The sequence below is a fragment of the Elephantulus edwardii genome, unplaced genomic scaffold, assembly GCF_000299155.1.
Source record: "Elephantulus edwardii isolate Elephantulus edwardi_28Jun2011 unplaced genomic scaffold, EleEdw1.0 scaffold00184, whole genome shotgun sequence".
NCBI lineage: Eukaryota > Metazoa > Chordata > Mammalia > Macroscelidea > Macroscelididae > Elephantulus > Elephantulus edwardii.
The window spans coordinates 4813924-4828173 of NW_006399934.1; the positions used below are offsets into that span (position 1 = coordinate 4813924).

Consider the following 14250-nt stretch of genomic DNA (forward strand, 5'->3'; position numbering starts at 1 on the left):
TGGTTCCTGTTCATAAGAGGAATGCTTTTAGTCTCACTTCATTGGGAATGATGTTGGCTCTTAGTTTTGCATAAGTATTTTTAACTATGTAGAGGAAAATCCCTTTTATTCCTATTTTTTGAGGGTTCTAATGAAAACGTGCTGGTTAATTTTGTCAGAGGCCTTTTCTGCATCAATTGATATGATCATGTGGCAAAGCACAAGATTAATGTAATGTAAATTTGCTTTAATTTGTTTTTCTTATGTTGGACTATCCTTGCAAGCCTGCTATAAATTTTAGTTGGCCATGATGAATTGTTGTTTTGTTATATTCTTAGATTTTATTGGCCAGAATTTGCATCTATATTCATGAGGGATATTTGTTTATAATTTTCTTTTTTTGTCAATATCTTTGCCTGGTTTGGGTATTAAGTTTATTATGCTTGCTTCATAGAATGACTCAAGGAGTGCTCTTTCTTTGAAATAGCTTAAGTAGAATTGGTAATAGTGTTATTTCTGAATGTTCAGTAGAATTCAGCAGTGAAGCTATCTGGGTTAGGGATATTTTTGGAGTTGGTGTCTTTTTTATGACGTGCTAAATGTCTTTCTTTGAACAGATTGGTCTGTTCAAGTGTTCCACTTCTGTCTCTGTCACTTTGGGTAGGGTGTGGTTTTATAGAATTTGTCCACTTCCTCTAGGTTTTCAAGTTTATCAGAGTATAGGTTTTCATAATATCCCAATATTATCTATTTAATTTCACTTCTTCACTGTGGTAATGTCACCTCTTGCATTTCTTGTTCAAGTTATTTGTATTTTTCCTTTCGTTGTGTTTAACAATGGCTTATCTACTTTCTCAACCCCTTTGAAGACCCAGTTCCTAATTTTGTTGATGGTTTCAATTGTTTCTCTGTTTTCTGTCCCATTAATTTCATAACTTAACTTGATAAAGGCTGTGTGGCTAGTTTGCTGTTAATTTTCTATTTGCTGGAGGTGTTGAGTTATGTAGTTGATTCTGCTCCTTTCTTCTTTTTTTATGTGTTTGCTTATTGCTATGAACTGACCTTTGAGGACTCCATTAGCTGTATCCCAGAGGTTTTTATATGAGGCCTTTCCATTTTTATTAATTTTGAGAAACATTTTTATTTCATTTTTTTCTCTTTTCTAATCGAGTAGTGCTCATTAAGGAGTTTTTTAGCTTCCACATCGATGTTCTTTTTATTTTATCTTTTTTTTATTAATTTCTAGCTTCATGGCATTGTGGTCTGAGAAGATGCTTTGTATTATTTCAATGCCTTTCGATTGGTTGAAGCTTATTTTGTGTCCTTGTATGTAGTTAATTCTGGAGAATATACCTTGTGCACTTCAGAAGTAAGTAAATAAAATTTTTGTGGGTAAAGTGTCCTGAATATGCCTATGAGGTCAAGTTGACTGTTCAGTTTGGTTTGCTTGGGTCTCTCTGTTGAGTGTCTTTCAAGTTGACTTGTCTTTTGGTGAGAGTTGTGTGTTAAAGTCTCCTAGTATTATTGTGGTGGTGTCTTTTTCTTTTTTATATATTAACTCTTATTTTACGTATTTAGGTGCACAGAGGGTGTCTAAAATTATATCCTCTTTATCTTTTATGTCTTTAATCATTATTTAGTGTCATTCCTTATCACTTATGATGGTTTCCACACTGAAGTCCGTTTTATTGGAGAATGCTATTGCCACTCCTGCTTTTTTGTGGATGCAATTTGCATGTTTTTTCTACCCTATGCCTTTTAGTCTATCTTCCTCCTTGTTTGTAAAATGTCTCTTGTATACAACATATTGATAGGCTTTGATTTCTTATGCATTTCTTATCCAAAAGCTACTCTTTTTCTTTTGATAGATGCATTTAAGTCTTTCACAGCAAGTGTGATTATTGGTAAGCCAGGTTTTATCATCATCATTTTGCTGTGTTTCTTTTTCTGTTGTTGCTCATTATCTTGATCTATTCACTTTTCTCTGCTGTATTTGTATGAATTTCGCTTAGTATTTCTTGTAGAGTTGGTCTTGTTTTCACAAAATCCTTACGTTCCCACTTAACTATGAATGATCTAATTTCTCATTTGTATTTGATGAACTGTTTTCAGGGTCAAGGATCTACCTGGCAATTGTTTTCTATATTTCATCTCAGTGTCTTCTTTGTCACATGTTTTCTGTTGAGACGCTCTCAGCTAAATCTAATTGAGTCTCCTTTGTAGATCATTCGTTGTTTTTCTCATACCGTTTTTGATATTTCAATCTTGTCTTTGATTTTGGAGAATTTGACTGTGGTATGACTTGAAGGTTTTGTTTTGAAGTCTAGTCTCTTTGGTGTTAGCTGTGGTTTTGTTTGTTTGTATGTGTATCTCTTCATTTTTTAATGTTATTTGGAAAGTTTTCTTCTAGTACCTCTTCCACACTTTTCTCAGTGCTTCACACCCCCACCCCTTCTTCATATGCATGTTATTCTGTTTCAGGTCATTTCACATGATTCTAATGTTTTCTTAATTTTCATTTTTTTCTTGTCTTTGATTTTATTTCTTGTAAGTTCTTACTGTGATTTTTATCTTCTATCTGGCTGATTCTCTGTTCTATCTCTCCTACCTTTTTGTACCTCTTTTATACTCAAAATTTCTGCAATATAGGTCTTGATATTCTAGATTGTATTTTCATGCTTTTCTGTTGTTTCTAGTACTATGCTGGTTGTGCCTTCTGTCTTGTACTATGGTGTTGGGTTTTTGTTGGTTTTTTTTTGTTTCTTCTTTCTATTTACTCATAGTTTCAACTTTTTCTTCTCTTGTTTGTAACTTCTTGAATACAAGTTCATGAACTCCACATCAGTATATTTCTTCTACCTTCCTTTCTCTGGAAATCTGGTCTGCTTTTTTGTAAGTCATGTTTGTTTTATCAATTCTGTTGTTTCCCTGACATTATGTGACATTCTTTTTGGTATATGTGAGGCAGTTTCTATTGTAGCTGTGTATGTAGCTGTTAGTTCCTTATTTTTATGTTGTTATTGGAAGAGTTGTAGATTTTAAGTGTTACCTCAGATTCAGTTTCCCAGAGGCACTCTTCCTTGCTGGTATTCTGTGGATGATTATCCATTTCCTGTGGCAAGCTTTTTGAATTTCTGTCATTTCTTGATGCTTTTCAACAGAATTTTGCCTGAATGTGATATTCTTCAATAATTTCCACACTCTGTTGGATTACTTTTTTTTTGCATTGAGTTGGCCAAGCAGTTTTCCTCTAGATTTCTTGGCACAACCAGGTGAGCATATCCAAGGCTGCATCTGTTTATGGAAATATGTGAAATGGTATTTCATCAATTCCTAGGGCCTTATTATATGACAGTATATATTATTATATATAATCGATAAAATTTTATTACCTTATTAAATCATAAGTTTAAAAGTTTTTAAGAATAGATAAGTTGATATATTAACAATATTGTTTCATATTAACATTTTCTTACCAGAGTTTATAAACAATATTAATAATTTTCAGGAATACTCACATGAATATAAGTGTATTAGCTCTTATTGCAAATATTTCCTTGGAAGTTGTTTGTTTGTTGGGGCGTTCTGGTGGCCGGGTGCACTGCAATTGTGAAGATGGAAGGTATTGAATCCCACCAGCTGCTTCTCAGAAGAAGGATGGGCAATCTCCTCCTTCGAGATTAACTGCCTCTAAAAACCCAGAGGGTCAGCTATGGGTCAGTTCTGACTCGATGATGTACTATAGCAACAGCAGACACTAATATCCTGCAGAAGAATCAATGTCTTTGAAATGTTGTGATGGGGAAGAATTCTCAGTATCCCAAGGACTACCAAAAGAAAAAAACAAGTCTGTCTTGGAGTAAATATAAGCAGGGTGCTTGCTTCTTATAAGCAAAGGTGCTGAAGCTTAGTTTTGAATACTTTGGACCTGTTACAGAAGTTACCTTTTTTTGTAAAAATGTCATGCTGGGAAGGAAGATGCTCAAAATGATGGATTGATATTGTGACTGCAACAATAGACTTATGCATATCAGAGATGGTGAGGATGGTGCAGAATAGCATAAGATGATAGGTAAGATAGACAAAGGATGATCTGTTGTTCATAGGGTTGCTATGAGTCATAGTCAACTCGATGACACCTAACAACCACATCAGCAATATCCTGCCTAGGTTAAAAGACACAATATATAAAAAAATAAAATTAAATAATAAAATCATCAAATATCTCCTGAGTACTGATGATGTAGCAAGCATTTTTCCAGGCTTTTTGCTATCATAAGTAACATCAGTCACTCTGTTTTGTAGTTTAATGGTTATCACACTCACCCAAAGATGTGGTGGTATTCCTGCTCACCACTTGAAAAAGATAATTTCTTTGCCAGTTCAGAGGATGAGTCCTGGCTGGACACCCAGTCAGATATGGCTTCTTCTACCGTTGTGAACAAGTAAAAAACACATGTGTCTCCTTATGCAAGAGTAGTATGTACCTGTTGCCAGATCTCCAAAGGCTTTGGAAGATCAGGTAGTAGGTTCTAAGTAGACATCAGCTCAGTCGGTACACTACTAAGTCTTAGTGGGAGAAGTGAATGAACCTTCTCATGTGGGAGTGGCAAGCATCTTACGTTAAAGCTTCAGGGGCACCCTGCCAGAGTCATTTACTGTAAAGAACAGCAATCTGTATCAGTCCCGAGTATGAGTGGAGAGTAAACGGTTTCAAATATGGATATAATGTGCACTGGGCTTCAAATCTGCAGGAGCACCCAGACACAGGTAGTGTTGGCAAACCTGTAAGGTAATCTGGATCAAGGATTTTGATCTGTGGTCTCTATTGGTTTAGACACTGGCTGTAAATTAGATCTCTCACCTAGGCATGGCACACTCTTCAGGCTCAAGGAGTTAAAGAGATTATGTAGGACTGAACCTTTTTGGTTCCAGATACAGAACGGGACAAACCTGTTCTCACACAGAACTGGAGTGGGAGTGGGAACAGCACTGCCTGTTGAGAGCATAGGGTGAAAGTCTCACCTAGGCATGGCACACTCTTCAGGCTCAAGGAGTTAAAAAGATTATGTAGGACTGAACCTTTTTGGTTCCAGATACAGAACGGGACAAACCTGTTCTCACACAGAACTGGAGTGGGAGTGGGAACAGCACTGCCTGTTGAGAGCATAGGGTGAAAGTCTCACCTAGGCATGGCACACTCTTCAGGCTCAAGGAGTTAAAAAGATTATGTAGGACTGAACCTTTTTGGTTCCAGATACAGAACGGGACAAACCTGTTCTCACACAGAACTGGAGTGGGAGTGGGAACAGCACTGCCTGTTGAGAGCATAGGGTGAAAGTCTCACCTAGGCATGGCACACTCTTCAGGCTCAAGGAGTTAAAAAGATTATGTAGGACTGAACCTTTTTGGTTCCAGATACAGAACGGGACAAACCTGTTCTCACACAGAACTGGAGTGGGAGTGGGAACAGCACTGCCTGTTGAGAGCATAGGGTGAAAGTCACTAACTGTCCAGGGGAAAATATTTTTTTGTCATTAGGTTCTATCAGTTAGATGCTTACTCATGTTGTTATGTGCAAATGAAACTTACAACTCATAGTGACCTTATCTCTGAACCTTATCCTATTCTTAGCCAGTCTCAGTGACTCTGACACACCTCATCCCACATTGCCCCAGTTATCATGTCAATTAATCTCATCTGGGCCTTCCTCTCCTGCACAGTCCCTCTGCCCTTCAAAGCATGATGTTCTTCTCCAATGATTGGGCCCTCTTGGACATGTGCCCAAAGTATGTGAGATGAAGCTTTAAAATCTTTGCTTCCCAGGACAAACTTGATTTTACCTTCTCTAAGACAGACCTATTTCTTTTCTTAGTGGTCCATGATGTGTTCTCTTTTCCAACACCACGACTCAGAGGCATTGATTCTTCCATCATCCTTAGTCATTGTCCAGCTCTCTGATGCATAGCAAGTAATTGCAAAGACCATGGACTGCACCTCAGTCTCTAGATGACATCATTGCTCTGTAGCACTTTGGAGAGGTCCCCTAAAGAAGACTTTCCCATTGCAGTTTGTCTTTTGATTTCCTGACTACTGTTGTCAAGAGTATTGACTGTGGATCTGAGCAAGCTCAAATTGTTAACAGTCTCAATCTGTTCTCCAACCATCATGATGCTGCCAATTGGCCCAGTGGTGAGAATCTTTGTCTTCTTCATGTTAAGCTTCAAGCCATATTGAAGACTATAGTTCTTGACCTTCAGCAGCAAATGTTTCAGATCCTTCTCAGTTTCAGCAAGCAAGGTTGTATCATCTGCACAATGCAGGTTGTTGATGAGTTTTCCTCCAATCCTGGGTGCCACAAGCTTCTTCATAAAGTCCAGCTTCCTGAATGATTTGTTCTGCATACAGATTGAAAAGATATAAAGACAGGACACATCCCTGACGTACTCCTTTACTAATTTTGAACCATGCAGTGTTTCCTTGCTCTGTTCTGATGACTGCCTCCAGGTCCAAGTATAGATTTCTCATGAACACAATCAAGCAGCAACCCAATCTACAACAAAGTAAGGAACTGCCTGACCTTATAGCACTCTCCCAATGTCTGCTATTTTTAATCCCATTTTGTTTTGTAGTCACTATATTAATCTTTCTCATTGAGGGTTTTTCTCTCTTTTTCTCATGCTCTATTTTTTCAAGGGTGTTTTTCCCCCCCTCTGTCAGGGGTGGAGGATCCTAATACATGTAAGATGAAGTTTCATCATTCTCACTTCTTTTTTAAAATTAATATAATTAGTTCATTTACATGATATTTTGTTCATGTATATTGCCAGTATTTTCCCTCTTACAATTAATTATCTTACTACTAATGACATATGTCAAAGTGTGTAAGCTAGCTACTTCATGCCTTATTCCCTAATATTCCCCTTTTAGATACCCAGTTTCTGATTTGTGTATCCCTATCAAATCATACTCTGAAGGAACAAGCATGTTCCTTTTGGTGAAGAAATCTCTGTTCAACTTGGCAACTTTCAGCGTCTGCATCCACAAGTAATGTGCAGTCCAGAAGAAGCCACCAGATTGCAGCAACCAACACTAACTCACACCATGGATCATCTCTTCATCTGATTGGGTTCGGGTCAACTCAGCCATCTGTGGCTAGGTTCAAATGGGCATCAGCTACAAGCTCAGGAGTCCATATTTCTTCCTGCATTCCAGACCTACTAGTCTCCTCACTCAGCCCTAGCCCCCACGTGAGATCAAGGCAAGCCAGAAATCTTCAGGACTCCTGCTCCTCAAGACAACAACCCCTACCTGCTCTTCCATATATCTGTGCATGCTAAATGGCAGCGCTGAAGGAACATATTCAAGCTCAGCCTGTTTCTCCATTGTTGTATTCCTTTCATATCCATTCTATGGATCCAAGTAATTGCTAAGAATGAACATATTCCAACTTGGAAGTGGGCTTTGATGAGCATTAACGTTAGCAAACAGCTTTTTCCAGTTTTGAAAAGACAGTCTATTCCTTTCTTTTTTAAATAGTTTTCCTTTGCTCCTTACCTGCTTACCCTTATTTCTAACATGTATGTCTTTAGTCAAAGTTCCAGTGTGGATCCACAAATCCATTTAGGTGCAAATGTCTTCAAAGTACTGTGTGGAACTCAATTGTTCCCCTTGACCAAGCCTTAATAGCTGTCACTTATTCATGTCTATTATCACACTGTCCTCTTAAGACTTTGCTGAACCTCCTCCCACTCTGTGTCTACCCTGCCACCAACCTCTACCATTCCACTAATTATCTCTCCTTAACCCTTTTTCTGCCCTCTCTCCCATTTTTTTTTGTTTTTGTGGAATAATTAATTTCCCTTGTATTTAATTCATGTATACCGTGTTCCACATAATTCTCAGTTACGCAGTGTTTCATACAATCGTCTATATACATTGTATTATATATAATCAATTAATATTGATCTGTGTCTACTATCACATCATCCTTTCAATTCCTGATTAAATCATTCTCACTTCTAAGGAGCTCTCTGGTCATACATCTGAGACAGTTTTGTTTGTCCTTTTGGCAACTTGTAGAATAATTCATATCCTCAATCAGCATCACAATTCCAAGACATCAATTTTACATTGCCCAAATTTCACCTACATATGAAGTTATTGGAAATAGCATGACTTGGGTCAGGTGCACCTTCACTTCTTCTTTTTTTTTGAAATTATTATTAAATTTTATTTGTTTTAGTGAACATTTACAGAGATTTTGGGTTTTCATTCATTCATTGTTGCACTGTTTTCTCTACCCTCCTCCCCAGTTCATTCTTCTTCCCCCCCTCCCGAATGTCTGTTTTAATTGTCCAATTTTCCACAGTGCTTGTCAAAGCCAGTTTTGATTAATCTCCTTTGTCAGTGTGTCATTTGCCATTCCCTATCTCTCCTCCCTGAGAGAGACTTCACCCTGATTCATAAGGAAAAGGGGATGGTGTATTCTCTTAGCTACTTCCTGCTGAAAAGGGACACAGTAGGTTTCAGGGTGAAGATCTTCTCTCACTACTCTAAAGGGCCCCTTTGGCAATAGGAAACACATAGACTATTATGGAGATTGATTTTGGAATTTAGACGCACTGTTATCAATTGTGCTTAGCCGTACATGTTCATATCCTTGAAGATGTATCATGGAAGTGTTGCAGCCTAGAAGATACAAATTTAACTAAGAAGTTAAAAGTACATGAGTCAAAAATTGAAAAGCAATAATATTCCAAGTAGAGGTTCTAATAGTAGCACAAATCAAGTTATAGAGGGAAGGTGGTCTTACAACAAAAGGCCTATAGACTAGCACTTTGTCTATTATAGTGTAGAGGTTAGGAACCACAAGATGTAGAGGCTCAGCTATGTCATTTATGGTTCTTAAGTCCTGGAGGAAATTCCATCTACCACTGGGTTGTTTTACAGATCTATATTCGTTCACATTCCAAAGAAAGATGACTCAACAAGGCGTGGAAATTATCAAACAATATCATTGATATTACATGCAAGCAAGATTCTGCTGAAGATTATCCAAAAAATATTGGAGCAATATGTCAACAGAGTACTGCCGGAAGTCCAGGCTGTGTTTAGAAGGAGTTGTGGTAATAGGGATGTTTGAGCTAATGTTAGATGGATCTTGGCTGAAAGCAGGGAGTACCAGAGGAATGTCTATCTGTGTTTTATTGATTATGCAAAGGCTTTTGACTGTGTGGATCACAACAAACTCTGGTTGACTCTGAGAAGAATGGGAACATTTGATCGTGCTAATGTGAAACCTATACTTGGACCAGAAGGCAGTCGTCAGAGCAGAGCAAGGAAACACTGCATGGTTCAAAATTGGGAAGGGTGTATGCCGGGGATGTGTCCTATCTCCATATAAATATAGATTAATTAAAAAGGAATGAAAATATAATGTCATAGTTGTTGTGTACTGCAGAGTCAAAATTGACCCATCTCTGACTCTCCAGAGGGTTTTCAGAGGCTGTTTAACTGCACAAGAAAAATTTGCTCACCCTTCTTCTGTGGAGCAGCTGGTGGATTCAAACCGCATACCTTTAGAATTGCATAATAGTTGCTCATCATTAGACCACAAGAGCTCCATAAAAAAATGTAACACTATAAATATAAAACATAACTATATTCTTTTGGGATTTGGAAATTCATTAAAATAATAATAAATAAATGGAAATTATAATTTCACAAATTATAATAATTTAATTGGCATTCAAATTAAAATAAAAATATGATTTATATATTATTGCAAATAAGTTAGTCTAATAATTAATACATCTAAATATTAAACATTTAATACTATGATTTGGTAGCCTAGGATGTTTAAGCTCTATTGTCACAAACTTTAAAAATGAAGTTTGAAGTCAAAAGACATGGTGTGCATAGAGAAAAAGTAGCCTGAAAATTAAAGGACTTAAGGAAATTACTTTTGTCATTAAAAAATACAGAATGCTAATATTTACAAAATTTTTAAAACAAATGTATAAATAAGAAAATATATGTAAAACTGAAATGGATAATAGGAAAAGAAATTAAATATAGCATTACTATCATTTTCATCTCTGGAGCTAAAAATGACTTTTTGAAAATTATATAAAGTAAGATATGTTGTGAAGATTGTAAACCTTGAAAATCTTTACAATGTCAAATACTATATATATTTTATTTAGTTCTGTGTTCTAGGTACCTAATATAGTTTCAGCCAACTAGTAGATTCTCTATAGATATTTCTTTTATAATTTTATAAAATAATATGAGACATGTAGGAGAACCACAAAGTCATACATGGTTATGGACCCTTTGAATGATTTTAATGTTGTGGAAGAGCAATACGGCTATATATACTTTGGTTCAGCAACCATATTTGGAATTATGAAGAACAAAATTTCCATTTCAGGATTATTTATAAGATTTAAAAATGAAAAATAACTTATATATCTAAGTGTGAGAAAGATGAGCAGTGTTCTCCAGAGCTATTAATAGTCTTTGAAAACATCCTAGAGAGATAGCAGTGAGCCAGATCTGACTTGAAAGTATATACCAAGAATAACAAAATATATGTATAAAATAAGTGAGCGGACAAATACACAGTTCTGAAACCTGTGGGAGTAAGAACGTGGACAAGATGATTGGTTTTGCAAGTTTCCCACTTTTGACATGGTGCCAACTTATAATCGTTTATAGCTCATATTAGTGTGTAAAATTCCAGCTTTCTTTCTCTTATATATTTCCTCTTATACATGTTCCAACTTGTGTGTATTTTACTGTATTCTCATGTGAATTCCATGTATCCGTGGACCTTATAATAAGAAAAACCTAAATAGCTGTATTGTTGAGTACAATTGCGTCAGTTCTAAACTTGTCGGGACCTCATGTTACAGTATTCAATTGCTTCATAGAATTTCCTAGACTTGAATGTTTAAGGTGGCAGATCACTAAGTCTTTTCTCTCATATCCTACTGGGCATGTTTCAGCTGCTGTATTTTTGGATGATGTTGTTGTTGTTTAGTGCCATTGAGTCGTAGGTGACTCATAGCGACCCTATAAACAAAAGTCCTCAACACTTGTGTGTCTTTCATCCTTTCTCCAAGTTCATAGGGTTTCTGGAGGCAAGCTATTTACTGAGGTAGATGCCACTCCTGCTTCCAAGCTTGTTTTTAATCGGGCAGCTCCACCAAACACTGTCCACCATGGGTAGTCATTAATGCATTTGACCCATCAGTGTCATAATGTTCAGCTTCACAGCAACCACAAGTTACCTCTGTATGGTAAGTGGACATACCAGGGCTATATGACCTAGAAAAATGTTAGCAAAAAAAGAACCAAAACAAATGAAGAAAAAAAACACACAAAACATCCAAAACCTTTAGCAGCTGCACCACCAGAGACTCTTGTATGAATAAATAATTTTTTGTTCATACGATGGGATGTGAGTAAATATTTTATTCCTTCTTTATTGTAAGTGAACTTATAATGGTTGTTGTTTGTATATAGGTTTATGTGTGTTATCATATTTATTGAGGGGGGGAAAAGAATAATGAGACTGTATTGAAAGGCTGTAGTTTTTGGTTTCTTTTAATCTGCAAGGATAAAAAAATGTATTAATGTAAAGATGTGGTAATTAAAGGAAGCATTTCATTAATGACAATGGTTATTTGGAATCACTAATCTACAGGGGGAAATAAATATTAATTCAGTATTATTTAAAATGTTTTATCTATAATATAGAACAGTGGTCAACAACAGGACAAAGATTATTTTCTTCTGATGTATTCTTCTCCCAACAATAACTTTCTGAAAGCTTCCTTCAGGGCATCATTCCTTAAGCTGTAGATAATAGGATTGAGTGATGGAGGTATTACTGTGTAGAAGATAGAAATTGCAAGGTCAAAAACTGTTGGGGATTCTGTAGCTGGTTTTAGGAATTCACATATGCCTGTAGTAACAAAAATTGTAACAACAAAGAGGTGGGGCAGACAAGTAGAGAAGGCCTTGGATTGGCCCTCAGCAGAAGGTATTCTCAGAACTGTAGAGAAGATGTGAATGTAGGAGAAGACAATGAAGGTGAAGCAGAAGCAAGCCATCAAAGACATGAAAGCTGCCACTCCAATCACTCTAAGGTAATCATTGCAACAGGTGAGCTTTAGTAATTGGGGGACATCACAAAAGAACTGGTGGATTATTCGGGCTCTACAGAATACGATAGAGAATGTGGCTGATGTGTACAATGTTCCAGAGATGCCTCCGCTTAGCCACACAGCCATCACAGCCCACTTACACTTACTAGGATTCATAACGATTTCATAATGCAGTGGAGAGCAGATGGCTATGTAACGATCATAAGACATCACTGTAAGAATGGACACTTCAGCCCCAGCCAAAGCTGTGAAGAAGAAAACCTGGAGTACGCACTGACTGTAGGAAATAGAGCCATCGTCCAACAGAGAATTGGTAATAGACTGAGGAACAGTGACAGAAATGACGGAGAGGTCCAGGAGGGAAAGGTGCTTTAAGAAGTAATACATTGGTGATTGGAGTTGATGATCCAATGTGGTGATGATGATAATGATGAAGTTACCTGCCAAGCTTAAGAGGTACATCACCAAGAACAGGAAAGCATGTAAAATCTGTAGCTCACGAATTTCAGAAAAGCCCACAAGGAGAAATCCACTCATTGTATTGTTTGCCATAATAATTTTAAAGATGATAATTATGGTGGCAGCTAGGAAAAAAAGAGGATATGGGAGATAAAGTAGGAAAATATGAAAACGAGTTTTCATTCATGTATGCAGCATTTCTTTTTAAAATAATTATTTATTAAGGAACAGTTATTTATTAAGCAATTATATTTACTGTGCCCTAGATATTTGAGATCCAACATGCAGCTTAAAAGAAGTAGTAATGAACCAGTCATTATTAATAAAATATTTAACTTAAATAAATGTAACTCAAAAACTATTTCAAAAAATATGATTTGTATCACTCAAACCCCATCCCTTTCCATTTCCTCAACTGAAACTCATTATCCTTTTTGTTAAGTCAAACAGAAAAACAGAGATCATTGTTGACTACAGATTTATGAAAATTGAATGTATTTCATCTTTGTTCATACATTTTCCTATTTAAACAGATTAAATGGTCTTTTTAGAGGAAACCAGTATTCCAAATTGGAGCTTATACTAGCTGGCTGGACAGGGTACTTAATCTCTAAATTCTCTCCTACCAAGCAATTCTGTCTCTAATGTGGAGAATCCCTACAATTGCAGAGTCAAGGATCAAATTATGTAGTGTTAGTACCCTTTAACTTGTCATCCTATTTCATCAAAATTTCATTGTCAAAGAATAAGAACATTTTGCACAGAAAATGCTTACATGTCAATTTCAGATTTGAAGGCAAACAATTTTCTGGAGCATTATCTGATAACTATTTTAACTTTCTGTCTGATTCTTCATTTCTGGTCCCATTCTCTGCAACATCTAAAAATAATATAAAAAAATAAAGTGATATGTATTTTTGAGAAGTGGAAAATCAAGATTGGAAATCACGATAGGGGTGTAATTTTCCAGTGCTTTAGATTTCATGAGAGGGAATCAAAATCTCATCCTTTCTCAAAATATCAAGGGCCAAAGCCACTACTGTTGATTGAATTAATTCAAACTCATGCTGAGTTTATAAGACAGAGTAGAATTGCCCCATTGGGTTGAGTTTGCAACACTTTATTCTTATGAGATCAGGCTGACACATCTTTTTCATGTCGAGTGACTGGTGGGTTTGAATTAATGACTCTTTGGTTCACAGCTAAGTGTTATACACACATTACACCACCAACAGTCCTTTTCAGTTTATAAATCATTATCATCTCTTTAATCACTTCATAGTGAGTCAATAATATCTCTTACTTTTTCACTTCCATCTGTCAATTCTAAGCAATAATTGGTGGGGCTGTCTTACTAGGGTCTCTGTGAGCTTTATTTTTAACCACATAATGCCTAACTAAGTGGGGTTTTTTTTGTATCCTCATTAATTCATCTTAGAAAACAAAACTAGGAGAATCCTAACTCTTGAGTCGAGCTTGATCTCTCCATTCTTTCTCATTTTAAGAAAGTCTTTTCTCAATGATTCAAAGCTCTCTCATTCACCTTTCTGTGACAGTATGGTATAAGTCCCTTTTTCTGATACTCAGACATTCTATCTGCAATAGTTTTCTTTGAAGAACAAACTTTGGATTTGAG

General features: G+C 36.3%; 1 protein-coding gene across 1 annotated transcript; it reads right to left on the reverse strand.

The window, feature by feature from the left end:
* Positions 1-11771: 11771 nt before the first annotated feature.
* Positions 11772-12707, reverse strand: LOC102848329 (olfactory receptor 14J1-like). Its single transcript, XM_006896242.1, has one exon. It carries the CDS (start codon positions 12705-12707, stop codon positions 11772-11774), a length of 936 nt encoding a protein of 311 aa, XP_006896304.1.
* Between the last annotated feature and the right edge of the window lie 1543 nt (positions 12708-14250).